Below are 18,670 nucleotides of genomic sequence, written 5' to 3'. Positions count from 1 at the left end.
CGTTCCCCTCTGTTGTTTTGTTTGTTTTGCTAAGAGGGGGAAAAAGTAAATGCCGTTCCATCACTGCATCCACACACACCCTCAGATCAGAGGTTAGCGTGACAAGAGTCCACAGCAATGGGAGACAGCTGCCAGCTCTAATGGTGTGACTTGGGGGGCTCCAGTCCAAGATCAAAGGAAGGTGAGAGGAAGCCAGAAGATAAGATCATTGTAAGGCACAAAGCAAGGCCTTCGCTGCTCTGAAGATAGGGCACGGCTCAGCAAGCCTGTGTGAAGAGGCACTAAGATAGCAAATCGAGTTGGCTTTTCCTAAGCGTGCCCCTCCGAAGCCACACGTGTGCAAATGCCCTAAGGCGGTGTGGCACAGCCTAAAATCCAGCACTTGAGAGATGGAGGCAGGAACAGAGATAGCTCAAAGCCAGCTCAGACCACATACCAGGATTCAGACCAACTTAGGGAGCTCCTGACTAAAAGAAAAAATACATAATAAATATATTTTATACATTCTTGCCATTCTGTAATTTACCAAGTTACAGTTAGTTTATTAGTATATAGACAAAAAAGCTGGCATTAAAAAATAATATAGCCAGGAATGGTGACACACTTCTATGATCCCAGTGCTCATGGCCAGGAGATTTAAAGTGTTCAAATCCAGCCTGTGCTACCTAAGAAACTTTTGCATACAAACAGTATTCCAGGTTTGGAATTTAACTTGGTAATGTGGCACTTTTAGCACCCTGAGGCCCTGAGTTCAGTTCCCAGCACTGCTCTTTGCCTCAGTTTAGCTCCTACATATGGACTTTCAGTCTTTCTGTCATGGTGCAATTCTAATTCCACAGATTCCCTTTCTTTTAAGTATCCCGAAGCCCCCTCGCTCCTTTCCAGTGTCCTGGAACTCGCTGTAGCCCAGGCTGGGCATGAAAAGTACTTCTTAGGGGCTGGGGAGATGACTTACTTGTTAATAGTACTTGTTGCTCTTGGATCCAGGTTGGGTTCCCAGCACCCACACAGTAGCTCACAACCATTGGTATCTCCAGTTCCAGGGGATCTGATGCCCTCTCCTGACCTCTGCGTTCCAACTATGCACATGGTACACAAAGATACGTGTAAGGCAAACATTCACACAGAAAACAAATAAATCTAAACTAATAAGTAGTAGTTCTCAGCAGAGCCATTCAGTTGCATTATTTGTCTAAGAGTTCGTTTACTTAATTTGTGACAGCTTAGTAAAAAACACATTGATATCTTTCCAACCTTATTACTTGCCTTGATATCTCAGCCAGCAGATATTACTGACTTTGTCAAGTACAGACATTGTTTTGTAAGGAAATAGGAAAGAGAGTGGCCTTACTTGCTTGAGCCATCCATCAAGTGTTTGCGAATGTGCGTGTGTCATTGTCAACGGTGGCTCACCAGCCAGCCCGCCGTTTCTCTAATGAATGAGGTTCCACACTGAGCCTAAGACTTCCTGTTAACTCTGCCGTTCAACTATCACCACCCATTTTGACCTTTCCACACCCCAAAAGTATAGGTTCTCCAGATGTGTTGTTACTGTAGAGGACCATGAGTACATGCGTGTATCTTAGTATTTCCCTCAGCATGGAGGGACTATGCACACTTACTTCAGAGGCACTGACTGTACTTTCTGCCTTACATGGTTTGGTGCAGCAGTCGTTCTCGTTGACTTGGATCTGCTCACTACTTGGGCCCAAATCCCGTCCTTCTATTAATATCTCTTGGCAAAGATAATTTTGGAGGAATGTAAGTTGAGATGTAGAGACTCTTGACAGTTGTCTGGAGTTTTTTTTTTTTTTTTTTTTTTCACTTTCAAGAGGAAAGTAGAAATGAAAAGTAGCGTTGCCTCCATTTTCTATCAGTCCTAAAATTAAAACGAATGCACAAGCTAAACAGTAAAAGCGTAAAGATTTACTTCCATAGATTGCGGGTGTTTTTTTGGTTCAGGGGTGGTTTGTTTTGTTTTTGTCTTTCAGAAGCCTGTTAGAAAAGCATTAGAGTATGTCATAATATTCATTAAGTTGCGCTCATTTATATAAAGGCTAGAAGAACATTGGGTATTAAAATTCTTAAACATTCTTTTAAGTATTAACTTTTGTAACCTTTTCCTCTTAGACCAAAGCCAGGTGTGGTGCCCCAAACCTTTTTTTTTTTTTTTTTTCGGAGCTGGGGACCGAACCCAGGGCCTTGCGCTTCCTAGGCAAGCGCTCTACCACTGAGCTAAATTCCCAACCCCTCCCCAAACCTTTAATCTCAGCACTTGGGAGGCAGAAGCAGGTGGATCTATACAAGTTTGTGGCGAGTCTTGCCTGCGTAACATTTTCTGACCAGCCAGGGCTAAATAGCAAGACCCCCCCATGAGGGTGGGGGTGAGAGGTACACAGAGTGGATGTACTCACCCCGATTATCATATACCTAGGTTTCACAGTCGTCAGTATTTTGTCAAATTTGCTCCCTTTTGTTCCCCCAAAGTATTCCAAGTTACAAATTCTATGTGTGACATTTTATCCTTAAATAATTCTGGACACAACTCTGAAAGGTAAAGACATTTTCCTTATCATACTGATCATTCCTAATATCAAACTAATAATTCCTCCTATCTTCTGATCTTCTATTCACCTCTGTTCAAACGCCTTTCACAGCGGGTTGGTTTAAAATAAGATGCAGCTGTATGCTGGTTTTGTTCATGTCCCCTCCCTTTAATTAAGGAACAATACTTGCCCCGTAAATATGTGTCATCTTACGGATTTGTTCACTGTCTGATTCGTTTCTCTCTTCCCTCATACATCAAGTTGTTGGACTAAAGTTTTGGTGAATTGGTGTGAAGATGTTTTGGCCAGAATACCTGCCGGTTGGTACAGTGAACTCCATTTTCCATCATGACAGGCACAGAATGTTTGGTGGTCCCACCATGAGGGAGGCTAACAGACAGGATTGATCACTGTCACATGGTGACAGCTTGACCCCCCTCCATTATGAAGTTACACTCTGCTCCCCGTGACCAGCGTGCAATCCACGGGAAGAGCTGGTTCCCTGCCATCCTCTCACCCAGTGACTCTTAAGAACCACCGGTGACCCCTGTCTCTATAAATTTCACATGGGGTTGGGAAATAATTGTTTTCCGCATCTATACATGGATGAGGAGGCGCTCCTGTCTCAGAAGGGCTTTCTGAGAGGAACTTCGTTAATTACAAATGGAGCCACCGGCATGGTCCTCGGGTTTCAAGTGAGTGTCGTTGCTTCCTGACTGAAGTCAGCACACCTGAACGCATTGGCAGCCGCTGTGCAAACACACGCCGCTTCCCCCCTGTTCTGGCTGGCGAAGTGTGTTGACACCACGCGGCCCATTGTTTTTCATGCCAAGACAAAAAGGAAATGCTTCTAGGGTAAATATAAAAATTAATCTATGTGAGGATATTGAGATAATTGTGTAAAAAAGAAGGCCAAGTTTCAAAATGAATTATTTCTTCATTATCTGGCACTTTATAATTAACTGTCCTTTTTTTTTTTTTTTTTGTTTCCAGGAGGCTGCCACTTTTGCTAGAGAGCAAGGCTTTGAGGTGAGTTAACCCACAATTGCACACTAAACAGATCCTAAAGGTTTTTTCTAGCTGATAATGAAGTTCTTTTGGACAGTGATTGATGTGCTATTATACTCTCAAGCCTCGCTGCAGTTGCCATGGAAACTTGGCAGTCGTCATGGTTTCTTTGTTCTGCCAGCACAGTGTTATGACGCACTCTGCTAGGTCTGCACCCAACATTGCCTACAGATGTTACTTATTGAATTTTGAAAAGCCTCTTGGGAAGCCAAGAGGTTGGGCACAGTTTCAAGCTGCCTCTGCAGATATGGGGCCCTGTCAGTTTGCTCAGTTAAAAAGCTAGCTCATTAGCTGGCATCACATTTCATAAGACCTCGGTGCCGAAGCAGTGGTGGGGCAAGAGGAAGAGTGAGCCATAGTGTCACTTGAATAAGCTCAGCCCTATCCCACGTAGATTAGCATTATGCAAACTCATTTCCTAAGGTCGTACTTACCAGTTGTTAGGGGCTGATTAATTTCAGTCCTGCTTATGAACGTCTTATTTGAGTCTTGTCTCCTTTTCATCTTTTTAAAAATAACATGGGATAATTTTTTTGTAAGGAAAATACTGATAATTAGCCTTAGTTTTCTGGTCTCGGTTCTGTTTACCTAATAGAAGGATGATCTTGTCAAGATTCGAAACTCCATGTGGTTTGTTGTTGGCAAAATCGAGACACAGTGAGGACCACGTTTCTGTCTGCATAACACTGTCTTCAGTTGACTGTCAGGAAACACTAGCTTCAGTCTGAACCCAGGTCAACTGACAGACAATTAACCAAGTCTTTGACGGCTGCGATAGTGAGGCAGAACAATGTCAAATGCTCTGATTTATACATCAACTTGTAGTATTATATGACTAGAGTAACTTTTTTTTTTTTTTGGCTCTTTTTTTCGGAGCTGGGGACCGAACCCAGGGCCTTGCGCTTCCTAGGCAAGCGCTCTACCACTGAGCTAAGTCCCCAACCCCTAGAGTAACTTTTTTAAATTATATTATTTATTTGGTAGGAGAGCACTTGCCTGCCACAGCATATGTATGAAGTTCAGAGGAGAACTTCCTGGAATCAGTTCTGTCCTTCCACCTTGTGGGTGTGGGTACTGAACTCAGGTCCTCTAGTTTGGCAGCCAGCACCCTTACCAGCTGAGCCACCCCACTCATGTAACTTTAGAAGTGTAATTAAGATTTAAGAACTCTACCCTCATTTGAATACTCAGTATTGTCTAACATGTATAGAAACCGTGTGTTGATTGAACAATACTAAGTAAGCTTTAAACACTCTAAAGAAATGTGGATTTGTGGTACGACTATTAATAAACTGTATTAAAAGCAGATTCAGGGCTGGAGAGATGGCTCAGTGGTTAAGAGCGCTGACTGCTCTTCCAGAGGTCCTGAGTTCAAACCTCAGCAACCACATGGTGGCTCACAACCATCTGTAATGGGATCTGATGCCCTCTTCTGGTGTGTCTGAAGAGCTACAGTGTACTCATATTCATATATAATAAATATATTTTTAAAAAAGCAGATTCATCATTAAGAAACAAAATAATATACATGTATGGTGACCATATAAACCAGAGAGACAGCTCCTCCTCATCATAGAGGAAGACCATGAGCATGTCTCCAAGAATGCCCTCAATTGTCTGCTACGTGGGAATGACACAGCCATTAACTTCTTAGACGTTTGCTTCCATTGTGTTACCACATTTGAGTCATTGTAGAAGTGAGCAGTGTAGAAATGATTTCCAAAGTTGCTTGTCTCATTTAATTTCCCAAACTGACAAATGCTGGAGAAGACCAGACAGAGTCAGGAGAGTGTTCACAAATGAAATGTGGGGCCACCAGATGCCTGGGCAGACAAAAGTGCCATGACCTTTGACCTCCACACTAGAGCTTTGAGATATACATGAACACATACACTAAATTAATGTAATTTTTTTAATGTGAGGCTATGTTAGCATTCATGTATGCAGAGAGAGAGAGAGAGAGAGAGAGAGAGATCTAAAACAAGTGTTTTGATTGTGAGAATATATGTAAATGCTTTCAGTCATTTTTAAAGTTTTAGCCCCCAGGCATGACTGTGCACATTCCTGTAATTCATGTACTCTAGAGGCAGAGGCAGGCAGACATCTGTGAGTTCAAAGCCAGCCAGGGATACCTTGTAAGACCCTATCTCAAATCATAAAGTTTTAACGATGCTAAGGTCCCCTTAACTAAAAACCAATATGCTCAACTATTACAAATTCAAATGTTTCATAGATAAGAAGTTTTAGAATATAAATTTGTAACTGTCAGTTAGCTGTATTATCATTAAAGAAAGTATTTGGTTTCACGCCTGGTTTTGCAGGCAGGCATATGATGTGCATATAGTAAAAATCTCAGTTTCATAGTGCTCCCGTGATGTTTCGGGGTTAGTCAGCCTGTTCAGGACCTTATTTCTTCTTGAGCTCTTTGCTCTAAGTGTACCTGGTTTACGTTCAGTCTTAGCGACAAATTGCACTCTCTATTTCCTGCTAAGCAGCACTATATTAACCTTTCATTAGTTCCTATTTACTGATTTAAAAATTGTTTCCCGGGGCTGGGGATTTAGCTCAGTGGTAGAGCGCTTACCTAGGAAGCGCAAGGCCCTGGGTTCGGTCCCCAGCTCCGAAAAAAAGAACCCAAAAAAAAAAAAAAATGGTTTCCCTTTTTGTCATATCTGCCATAATGGATTAGAGCATGGAAGCAAAGTAATCACCGTAGTCACCCGCCCCGTTACCGTCTGACGCACGAACCCAGCTCCACCAGTGATGCCAACAGTGCTGTTAGATTCAGGAAGCACGTACACCCCTCTACGGGTCCCCAGAAGCATCAGCAGCAGTGCAGGATATCTACGAGCCATGAGCAGAGTTGCCTCAAGTCAGCGTTATTAATAAAAATATAAGCAATGTGTGGAATGCTGAGAAATCCAGTGGTTTTTATAATGTCATTAATGTTGTCTTACTTCATTAGAGAAAAATATGAAAGCATAGGTTAGAGTGTGGTGCTCTTGAGTAAAACAAGACTAAATCACTTTATCTTAGCAATTTTCTGTCTATGAAAATGGCCCAGTGTCCCCAAGTCTAGTGTAACAAACCAGACAAACATTTGTATTTCCTCTCTCCTACTTTAATATTGGAACACCTTGAAAAGAAAGAAAGAAAGAAAGAAAGAAAGAAAGGAAGGAAGGAAGGAAGGAAGGAAGGAAGGAAGAAAGAAAGAAAGAAAGAAAGAAAGAAAGAAAGAAAGAAAGAAAGAAAGAAAACAAGACAAGTGGGGTGATTGAAGGAAAGGAATGGCAAACATCCTTCCTTCCTACCAGCACCCCTGCCCTCTCTTATTTTCTGTCATTAATTCCAATTCTTTCCCAAAACCACAGAGCGTTGCCATCGGTGATGTGACCGCCGACAAGGCCAGCCCAACACCTCTAAAAATAACCTGTGTTTATTCATCAGGAAAGACCCTCTGCGGCATTGTTTATGATGTCCTGGTGGGTTTCTCTGCAAATTCTAGATAATCTTTTATTTTTGTAAGCATCTTTAATCTTTAAAATGAATTGGGCATTTTTTTAGCAAGAAGCAGCAGCTTAGGAGAGCACTGGAGAAAGATAGAAGCTGGAGGTAGGCAGAGCACAGGCAGGAGAGTGGGTTTCTCTACTTAGGTGATAGAAAATTGCACAGCGCCCGATTTAAATGACAGACCTGCTAAGAATTTAAAATGACAATTCTTGGTAAAGAGTTTCATGAGGCCTTTTATTATTCTGGAAAAACAGCTCAGAGTACAGTGTGCTGTTAAGTCTTCTTTTTCGTGAACTGAACTGATTAAAGGTTTACATTGTTAGAATCTAAATAAAAACAAGGTACTTAAAAGCAGGCTTCATTATAAAGCCTTTTAAAAACTGTCATAAATTGATGTGAATTAAATAAAATGAGAAAAGAAACCTCCAAAACCTAAATTTAGTCACTCTCCCTATTTTCATTGTCTCCACAACAGAAATAAGTGCCAATTTTTGAAAGGAATTCAAACCATTGAGTCATTTATTCAGCATGACTCCAAGCAGAGATTTTCCTTCTCTTGGAGGTGTCTAAAGCATAATGCTCTCTCCACATGGGGAGCAGAGTGATCTCATTCCTCTTCCCTCCTTCCGCCAGCTTCTGATTACCCAGGACATCCGAGCATCACAGCCTTTCTCTGGCCAGAGAGACTCAGTCACCTTGTAACACTGAATGACACAGTATAGAATTACACGGTCCAGTGATCACACTTGGCTGCTCAAGTTAAGATTATTTAACATTACATAAAATAAAAGGCAAGGCCGGGAGTACCTGCAGCTCTGCAGTACCAGCTGCCCTGACTGCTAAGGCAGGAGGATTGCTTGGATCCATGGATTTGATACCAGTCTACAATACAGTGAGACTGTCTTTAAAAATAAAACAAAATGCACTCAACCCTGTCTGACCTATACACATTCCTAGTATCCCATAGCCTGTGGGCATGATGTCTACTTTATTAGACAGTACCCAGAGCAAACATACATACGCATCATCTCAAAAAGTTGCGTTGATCGGCAGTGAGGAGAAAATCTGCACAGCATATTCAGGAAGTGATGGTCCCCTGGGACCTCTCTAAAGTGACACTTAGGTTCCTGTGTTCTGTACAGATTTTAGGATTGCAGTAAACTGTCACTGTCTCTGAAAATAAGACCCAAGTCGGGTCCTACTGGCAAGGGATCCAGTGGTGCTTTCCTGGGTGTCTGGGTCCCAAAGGAGGACAATTCTCAAAATGGATCAGGAGACACAGATCAGATCGTTCTCTAAAACTGTCCCCCCAGAACCCAGAAAAAACACAGGAATGAAAAACCAATGCTTCGAAGCTGTTCAGAGCCACCGCCATGTGCCATGGAGGAGGTGTGTCCTCAACCCCCACAGTAATAAACTTTTAAAGAAGGGAAAGAGAGTTAAAATCTGACTTCTAGAGCTATCTAGCAGTGACAGAAGACAAAAAAAGCCTGTTAAGCAGTCAGCCGAGAAGGCACACTTCAAACAGGGGGAACAAGGAGACGGAGGCCTCCACACCAGAAGGAACACGGTGGTAACACCGTGCACCGTGTACTCCACAAGGCCCGAGTCTCTGGGTTGAGTCGAGTGAGGGAGGTAGCTTGAGACCTGACTGGCGACTGGCAGGTCACAGAAGATGGTAGGACTGAGTGAGCAGTGCGTGGGAATGCCACCGCTGGGACAGACTGGGACAAACAGTTGTGTCACCTGCTTGGTGAAAATGAAATGAAAACAAGAGAGTATGAGGAGGAAAATGTTTGTAAAAGACGTCGTTCACTCATTCACTGGGTGTCACGTACCACAGTGCGGGTATGAAGGTCGGAGGGCAACTTGTGGGAATCCATGGTTGAGAAAAGCACAGCTGTACACATTATAAAATGCTGCAGTTTATGACATCTTTCCAGTGTGTACATTTGATATTGGAAACCTTGAGAGAAGGTTGTTGAGTCAGGCCAACAGGTGAAACAGGCTCTGTGGCCTGTTCCACGTCGCACAGCTCACTGGTGCTGCCAGGGCAAGCAGAGCTCAATTCTCAAGTCTGGCCCTCTTCCTTACAAACCCTGTGTTTTCCTCCACCCTGTCCTAGCGTATTGGAAGGAGTCTGATGAAAGCCAAGTAGTATCCAAATACCTCAACGTTGGGGGAAGAGCGGTCTCTACTTGTGTGATAATAGCACAAGGCACATCACAGAGCTCACAGAGCAGCACAGTCTGTGGGGAACCTGGGAGTAGTGGTTCCGAGCTCTGAGATCCCCGCGGGCGACTTGCTGTCGGCAGTCCTGGCTGTACTGCTTCCGTTCATAACCTTGATGCCTTCCAGTCAGTCTCTTCATCTGCAAGATGAGACGTACTAAGAGACCGACTGCCGAGGGTAGGAAGGGCCCAGTGAATGTTTCTGAGTAAGTTGTAGTCCCTACTGTATAGAGAAATTAAAATCCGGGACCCCTTTAGAGCCCTGTAATGACTCATAGCTCAACCCTGAGTGTCCATCTCTCGCCCCCACCCCCTAGAAATCTTCTTCCTCCTTATTAGATATATAGTCGAGTTTTAAGTACTCAATATCTTTTAGTCCCTTACTAGGGATTAGAGGAACATCTTACAGGATTGAAAGTTTTAGGGAGAATTAAAATGAGAATCTTTAAGGGGAACAAAATTACTACTGCATTAGCATGCAGTAATTTCAGTAAGCTCTTTCAACGGACATGCCTCCACTCCACAACCCTTCCTCCTTTGGTTTTGTTTACTTTTATTTTATGTCTGTGTTGCTTTGCCCTGTTTATCTTTGTGCACCACATGTGTGCTACCGCCTGCAGAGGCCAGAGGGCTTGGGGTCCCCTAGAATTGGAGGTACAGGCAGTATGAGCAGCCCTGTGCTTCAGCTTCTGGAAATCGAGCCTGGGTCCCCTGCAAGTGGTCTCCACCCCTGGGCCAACGTTCCGGCCCTGCCTTCTTTCTTTTTCCAAACAGGATCTCAGGCCCCATAGCCCAGGCTGGCCCTAAATTCACTATGGATCCCGGTGACCTAGAACTCATGTTGGTCCTCCTTGCTCTTCCCCCTAGACCTGAGATGATAGGAGTGATCAGGGGGCAGAAACCTTTAAGATAAGGTCTGGCCATGTGGCCCTGATCGTCCTCAAACTCAGAATCCTTCGCCTTGTTTTTCTCTACTGCTAGAATTACAGACATGTCCGCCATGTCTCGCTTCACCTTTTTACGGTAAAATAACTGTAGATTTAACAAAAACACATTTCACCTACTGTTAACTCCTAAATAACAGAAGTTTAATACCGAAATCAGAAAATTGACATACATCAGTGCAAAATGCAAGCAGGATATATTCCGGTCTCACTAGTGATCCCCGTGTTTTATTTTGTGTGGGGGTGTCCGCACATTCCTGTGGAGGTCAGAGAACAACACTGGGGGGTCGTTTCTTCCCCTCTGCCCGTGTATGTTCCGAGGACTGAACGCATTGGTTTGGCAGCAAGCCCCTGACCTGCTGAGTGCTCTCTCTGCACAGTTCGTCGTTTCCTGTTGGAGAGTGTACCACAGAACCTCCCGTGTTACATTTGTGTCCTGGGTGTTAGCAGCTTCCAGCCCTTGGCAGTTTTTCCGTCTCTCCTCATCGTCTGTGACCTTGATACTCACGATGCCGTGCTTATTCATTTTGTAGAATGGTCCTCTCTATTTGAGCATGTCTGGTGCTTTCTTGTGAGTGAATTGAAGTTGTACATTTTTAACAGGAGACGCCACAGAGTGACGGGCCCTTCTGAGAGCATCATATCAGGGAGGTTAAATGATGTCACAAAGTCTTATTGCTGGTGATGTTAACCTTGATCACCAGGCCAAGGTGCTATCGATTGGTTTATCCTCTGTAACTTCCCCCGGAGTGCGTGAGTAGTGTGGAGGAGGCCCCTTTGGGAATGCACAAACACCTTCTTTTGTTCAAGAATTTTAGCATCAGTTGATTTTTAGTTGAAGTAATATTTATCAACTTACAGTTACTGATTTTCCTGTTATGGTAATTACCATCGGGGAGAATCAGTCCCAGTGGTTGGACAAAAGGACTTTGCCCGTCCAGACACGCACTCCACCACTGAGTTACTCCCCATCTTTTGGTTGAGTATTTTCTTTTTTTTTTTTTTAATTTAACCTTTCAAATTAGTTACTTTATTATCAACAAAAATTAAAATGGCAATGATTTATTACTAATACATAAGATAAAAAATGTAAATTTTGGGCTGGAGAGATGGCTCAGCGGTTAAGAGCACCCGACTGCTCTTCCAGAGGTCATGAGTTCAATTCCCAGCAACCACATGGTGGCTCACAACCATCTGTAAAGAGATCTGATGCCCTCTTCTGGTGTATCTGAAGACAGCTACAGTGTACTTATATATATAATAAAATGAATAAATAAAAAAAAAAAAAGAGGCTAGATCTCATTAAAAAAAATGTAAATTTTAAGTAAACAAAAGATCCACTAAACAATATGAATGAGTTGTCTTGGTAATTGTACAAGTTTTTAAAAAAAGGACCACATAAAATTGATTATTAAATCCTAAAAGTGAATTCCATCTCAGTGCAAATAACTTAAATGCATTAAAATCTAGACATTAGGCATGCCACTTCCTTTTTTTTTTTTTTTTTTCGGAGCTGGGGACTGAACCCAGGACCAAGAGCTTCCCCTCCCACTGGTGCCCCAACAAGGCTGTTCTCTGCTACATATGTGGTTGGAGTCCTGGGTCAGTCCATGTATAGTCTTTCGGTAGTGGTTTAGTCCCTGGAAGCTCTGGTTGGTTGGCATTGTTGTTCTTATGGGGTTGCAAACTCCTTCAACTCTTTTAATCCTTCCTCTAATTCCCCCAAAGGGGGTCCTGTTCTCAGTTCAGTGGTTTGCTGCTAGCATTGACCTCTGTACTGGACATGCTCTGGTTGTGTCTCTCAGGAGAGATCTATATCCGGTCCCTTTCAGCATGCATTTTTTAGCTACATCAATCTTACCTAGTTTTGGTGGCTGTGTGTGTGTGTGTGTGTGTGTGTGTGTGTGTGTGTGTGTGTGTGTATATATATGGCACATGTGGGGCAGGCTCTGAATGGCCTTTCCTTGAGTCACTGCTCTAAACTTTGCTTCCATATCCCCTCAGATGGATACTTTCCCTCTTTTAAGAAGTAACGGAAGCATCTACACTTTGGTCGTCCTTCTGCTTGAGCTTCCTGTGGTCTAAGGATTGCATCTTGGGTAGTTCCAGCTTTTGGGCTAATATCCACTTATCAGTGAGTGTATACCATGTGTGCTTTTCTGTGGTTGGGTTACCTCACTCAGGACAATATTTTCTGGTTCAATCCATTTGCCTACGAATTTCATAAAGTCATTGTTTTTGATAGCTGAGTAATATTCCATTGTGTAGATGTACCACATTTTCTGTATCCATTCCTCTGTTGAAGGGCATCTGGGTTCTTTCCAGCTTCTGGCTATTACAAATAAGGCTGCTGTGATCATAGTGGAGCACGTGTCTTTGTTGTATGTTAGAGCATCTTTTGTGTATATGCCCAGGAGGGGTATAGCTGGGTCTTCAGGTAGTTCAATGTCCAATTTTCTGAGGAACCTCCAGACTGATTTCCAAAGAGGTTGTCCAGTTTGCAATCCCACCAACAGTGGAGGAGTGTTCCTCTTTCTCCGCATCCTCGCCAGCATCTGCTGTCACCTGAGTTTTTGATCTTAGCCATTCTGACTGGTGTGAGGTGGAATCTCAGGGTTGTTTTGATTTGCATTTCCCTGATAACTAAGGATGTTGAACATTTCTTTAGATGCTTTTTGGCCATTTGATAATCCTCAGCTGAGAATGTTTTGTTTAACTCTGTACCCCATTTTTTAATAAGATTATTTGGCTCTCTGGAGTCTAACTTCTTGAGTTCTTTGTATATTTTGGATATTAGCCCTCTATCAGATGTAGGATTGGTAAAGATCTTTTCCCAATCTGTTGGTTGCCGTTTTGTCCTAATGACAGTATCTTTTGCTTTGCAGTTTTATGAGGTCCCATTTGTCGATTCTTGATCTTAGAGCATAAGCCATTGGTGTTTTGTTCAGGAAGTTTTCCCCAGTGCCCATGTGAATGAAACTCTTCCCCACTTTTTCTTCTATTAGTTTGAGTGTATCTCATTTGATGAGGAAGTCCTTAATCCACTTGAACTTAAGCTTTATACATGGTGCATGGTGATAAGAATGGATCGATTTGCATTCTTCTACATGCTAACCTCCAGTTGAACCAGCACCATTTGTTGAAAATGCTGTCTTTCTTCCATTGGATGGTTTTAGCTCCTTGTCAAAGATCAAGTGACCATAGGTGTGTGGACTCATTTCTGGGTCTTCAATTCTGTTCCACTGATCTATCTGCCTGTCTCCGTACCAATACCATGCAGTTTTTATAACCATTGCTCTGTAATACTGCTTGAGGTCAGGGGTCAGGAGTGATTTCCCCCAGGAGTCCTTTTATTGTTGAGTATAGTTTTTGCTATTCTGGGTTTTTTGTTATTCCAAATGGATTTGCAATTTGCTCTTTCTATCCCTATAAAGAATTGAGTAGGAATTTTAATGGGGATTACATTGAATCTGTAGATTGCTTTTAGCAAAATGACCATCTTTACTATATTAATCCTGCCAATCCATGAGCATGAGAGATCTTTCCATCTTCTGAGATCCTCCTCAATTTCTTTCTTCAGAGACTTGGAGTTCTTGTCATACAGATCTTTCACTTACTTGGTTAAAGTCACACCAAGGTGTTTTATATTATTTGGGACTATTGTGAAGGGTGTCGTTTCCCTAATTTCTTTCTCAGCCTGTTTGAGTGAATTTTATACCCCAACAATTTGCTGAAGTTGTTTATCAGGTTAAGGAGTTCTCTGGTGGAACTTTTGGGGTCACTTAAGTACACTATCATGTCATCTGCAAATAGTGATATTTTGATTTCCTCCCTTCCAATTTGTATCCCTTTGAGTATTTTCTTAATTTTGTTAGTAGATGGAGCCTTAGGGACGCTTACTAAGTTATTCGAGGTCTTCCTGGTAAGTATGGATTTGCTGTGTTGTAAAGTTCTCCATGTGAGGGAGAAAGACAGAAGGAGGAGAGGGAGATGCTGTGAACTTGGAAATCTATAGTGTTACGAAGATAGAAATTGAGGTTTTGAGAAAGGATTCACACTCCATAAAGTCATCTCTTGTAAGCAGTTGATCCTGAATACACAGTGAGATGTTTGGATTAGGTGTGTACTCACAGGGACCCTAGAGCGAGCAATGAAAAGATTTGACATCCACTGTGTCTGTGGATACAGGAAGAAGGGTTGGGTAAATCTAGAAAAGTTTCTCTGTTGTATATGTTGTATATATCAGTCTTAAATGGCCACTTTTATGATTTTAATGGCGAGTCAGCAGGCAGGTCCTGAGAGCCTGAGAGCCTGAGCTCGGTACCCAGAACCCACCCTGAGCTCCACGTGCATGCCACGGGGCTACATCCACACAAACGAGATTTAAATATTCTTAAACTTTAAATAAACTGCATGTACTGCATAAGACTATGCTCCAAGAATAGTAAACTTCTGCTTCATTAAATATGAACCTTGTGTAATCATAAAAATCTTTTAGTGGTAAAATATATTTGTACTAAAATTGTTTCTAATAGCCTAGCTCCAAAGTTTTCATTCATTCATTCATTCATTCATTCATTCATTCATTCTTCAGCCTTTCTTTTTGGCTGAGAATGAGAAGAAAAGCTTTGTTATAGCGCAAGGGCCAGTGGATGGGAAAGTATAAATGAAGCAGGCAGTCACTGCTCTGACTGGTTAGCGTCCCGTGCCATTCTGTTGGCATAAAGGTGCCAGGGGCCCCTCCTCTGTGTCACTTTCCCCATTCTGCCCACTAATACCACCAGTACTCACTCTCTTGTCAAAGACCAGACTTGTTCCCCTTTAAGATAAGCGCAGAAAAGCAGAAGGCTAGTTTCACAATCCCCATCCTCCTACCTTCACTTCTGTTTTTGTTTTTTTTTCTTTTTTTTTTCTTTTTTTTTCTTTTCTTTTTTCTGGGGCTGGGGACCGAACCCAGGACCTTGCGCTTCCTAGGTAAGCGCTCTACCACTGAGCCAAATCCCCAACCCCACTACCTTCACTTCTAACCCCCGTGCTAAGATCATAGGAGTGTGCCAGCATGCCTGTCTGTCATACTTCCTTAAATATCAGTTTCTGTGTTCTCTGTAGTGGTTGAATGCTGTCATGACTCCTGCTTTTTGCTGACCTAAATGTTTCTCTTTGTATGTGATTTTTTTCATATATATATATATATATATATATTATATATATTCATTCCTCATTTAGAGAGTTGAACATTTCTCTGGTCTGTGTGTCTTTTCCTGTAAACATGTGAAACTTTGCACAGTGATAAACTGTGCCGAAAAAGCCCAGTCTGTGGACAGCATTAGAGGTGCATGGAATGAAGTCCTGGGTTTCTCTAAGACACCCAAAAAGATGTTGAATGTGTGGGGCACTGGGCAGAGGAGCCTGTGTTCCAGCTGTCACCTGTAACCCCAGCACTTGAGAGGTAGAGGCAGGAGAGTGAGAGTCCCAAACCCACCACAGCTACATAGAGACTTTGGACACCCTAGGTACAGGAGACCTTGTCTCAAAAGTACATAATTCATAATGAAATAGCTGAAGACGTGACCTTTAAAACTAGTGCCTCTGTGTTTTATTTCTTCTTTGTCTTCCTTTCCTCCCTTCCCCGTCTCCCTCTCTCTCTCACAGTCCAAGCTGGCCTTGGGCTTGCTGTTATCCTGTCTCAGCCTCCAGAGCGACAGGATTGCGGGGCTGGGGCTCTACACCTGGCTCTATAATTTGCCTTTCAAGTTAAATGTTTTATCACATAAAGCAGTGGTTCACAACCTTTCTAATGACTTTATTACTGTAAGCCTTCAGGCTGTGGTGATCCCCCAACCATAAAATCATTTTGTTGCTACAGTTATGAATCATGATATAAGTACCTGATATGTGACCCCTGTGAAAAAGTCACTTGACCCCACCCCCACCCCGAGAACAGGCAGCCCACAGGTTGAGAACCACTGATACAAAGCTTTGTGTTCTGTGTGATATGGAAAACAGCATCCGAGCTGGGCATGGTGGCACACACCGCTAATCCCAGCACTCTGGAGGCAGAGACAGGTGGATCTCTGCGAGTTGGAGGACAGCCAGGGCTACTTGGAGGAAGCCTGTCTGCCTGAGGGGGGGCAGGTGGATGAATGAATATCAAGAAAATAGTATTAAGGTTTTGAGAAATAACTTGTCATTGTTTTTTGTTTTTGTTTTTATTAACTTGAGTATTTCTTATTTACATTTCGAGTGTTATTCCCTTTCCCGGTTTCCGGGCAAACATCCCTCTAATCCCTCCCCCTCCCCTTCTTTATGTGTGTTCCCTTCCCCATCCTCCCCCCATTGCCGCCCTCCCCACAATCACGTTCACTGGGGGGGTTCAGTCTCAGCAGGACCCAGGGCTTCCCCTTCCACTGGTGCTCTTACTAGGATATTCATTGCTTCCTATGAGGTCAGAGTCCAGGGTCAGTCCATGTATAGTCTTTAGGTAGTGGCTTAGTTCCTGGATTGTCATTGTTTTTACATATTTCCTTTCTTTGTTCTTTTTGTTGGTCGGTCGGTCGGTCGGTCGGTTTGTTTCTGTTATCCTGGCTGACCTGGACAGTCGTTCTGTAGGGCTGAGCTCTACTCACTGTCTAGACCAGGATGGCCTTGACCGCACCAATCCCCCTCCTCTTCCTTTCAGTGCTAGAATCACAGACCCATGCTACCATACAGGCTTAACTGCCTGCCCCTTTTTTCTTTTTTAAATACAAAATAATTTTATTCTAATGAACTTATAAAAACATCATGAAGCTGTATTAATGTATCCACTCAAAACAGACACTTGCCCAGTCCCCAAACTCTATACATCTCGGTAGACTTCTGTGCAGTTAGAAGAGCCATTCTGTAGCTGTGAGCGTCTCTTAGGGTTTTTATCATTCAGCCATGGGAAGAAAAAAAAAAGACAAACACATGGCCCGTTCAACCAGGGGTACTGGAAAAACTGGATACTCACTTACAGAAGAAGGAATCTGGTTTATATCTTTCTCCTTGGACAAGCATCAGTTCAAAATAGATCAAAGACCTGTGAAAACTGAAACTTCTGCACAATGTCTAATAATTATTTTTTAGAGGTATTAAATTCAACATCCCCAGCCCACCTCACCCCAGAATGGCTGTCATTAAGACATCTGGGGACAGGATTGGGGATTTAGCTCAGAGGTCGAGCGCTTGCCTAGCAAGAACAAGGCCTTGGGTCTGGTCCTCAGATCCGGAGGTGGGAGGTTGGGGGGAAGGGGGAGGGGGAATAAGAAAGAAATCTGATTATACATGTTGACAATGTTGTAGAGAAAAAAAACAATAGTCACTACTGGTGGGGGTACAAATTAGTACATCAATTATGCATATCAATTTGGAGGTTCCTCAAAAACAAAAGAAAAAGAACTACCATAAAACACAACTATTTCACTCCTGGGTATGAACTGAGAGAACTCCATACCTTACCATGGAGGTATTTCCACCTCCATATTTATTGCTGTTTGAATTACTGGGAAATGCAGCCAGATTTCGTACCCATCATCAAACTGATGGATAATGAACATCTAGTACATAGTTAAAATATTTCTCAGCTCTAAGTGAAAATAAAATCATAAACTTTGCAGGAAAGAAGATGGATGGATTTAGAATGTATAATATTAAAAGTCACCCAGTGTAGAAAGAAAAACATGAATGTCTTAATGTTAAATGCATATGTATATAACCAATGTGTATGTGGTTATGTAGAGCATTTAGAAGGGAGAACACAAAAGGATGAGTGGCCTTAGGTGATGAGAGACAATGACGTCCAGACTCCCGGCCCTGAGTCGTGGAGAAGAATGTAAACCTCATTGCTCCTCATCGGGGGTGTTTTTGTTTTGTTTTGTTTTTGTTTTTTTGTTTGTTTTTGTTTTTGTTTTTTTCCTTTATCGTGTTGTTTTAAATGCCCTTTCCTAAGAAAAATTAAGACTTTACAGAATAAAGTAAGGTTAGCATTTCCTTTCCTCTGCCAGATCTTTGAAAAATAGGCATCATCTTCATTTCATTATTTCCCAAGTCAGCCCAATCGTACTCTGTAAACACCTGAACTAATAAGTTGTGGAAAACAGGAAAGCCTGTTTTCCTTTGGGCAGAAGGGCTCACGGCTTTAGTCGCGGGCCATGCAAGTAGATAAGGGAGAATCACGAACTCCAGCCTAGACTACGCAGGGCAACTCCAGCTCCACAGCCGACGGGGAATCCCTCTTCAGAACGCTGTTTTAATTTGAATTTTGACTCAGCACTCACTGGCTGATGGTAAGGACCCTTTTCCGGTGATAGGGGCTATTGCTGGGGCTTTGTACTGGCCAGGCAGTCACTCT

General features: G+C 42.7%; 1 protein-coding gene across 2 annotated transcripts in view; it reads left to right on the top strand.

Annotated features, from left to right (window-relative positions):
• Positions 1-18,670, top strand: part of Adk (adenosine kinase) — a 383,203-nt gene that overhangs the window by 304,021 nt on the left and 60,512 nt on the right. For both annotated transcript variants that reach the window (NM_012895.3, XM_006251631.3), the window contains exon 8: positions 3,540-3,575. In NM_012895.3, the coding sequence (NP_037027.2) occupies positions 3,540-3,575 (36 nt within the window). The remainder of the gene's footprint in view (positions 1-3,539; positions 3,576-18,670) is intronic.

Source organism: Rattus norvegicus, chromosome 15 (genome assembly GCF_036323735.1).
Source record: "Rattus norvegicus strain BN/NHsdMcwi chromosome 15, GRCr8, whole genome shotgun sequence".
In the NCBI taxonomy this organism is placed as follows: Eukaryota; Metazoa; Chordata; class Mammalia; order Rodentia; family Muridae; genus Rattus; species Rattus norvegicus.
Note: the sequence above shows the minus strand (reverse complement) of the source record. Positions and strands in the feature narration are given on the sequence as shown.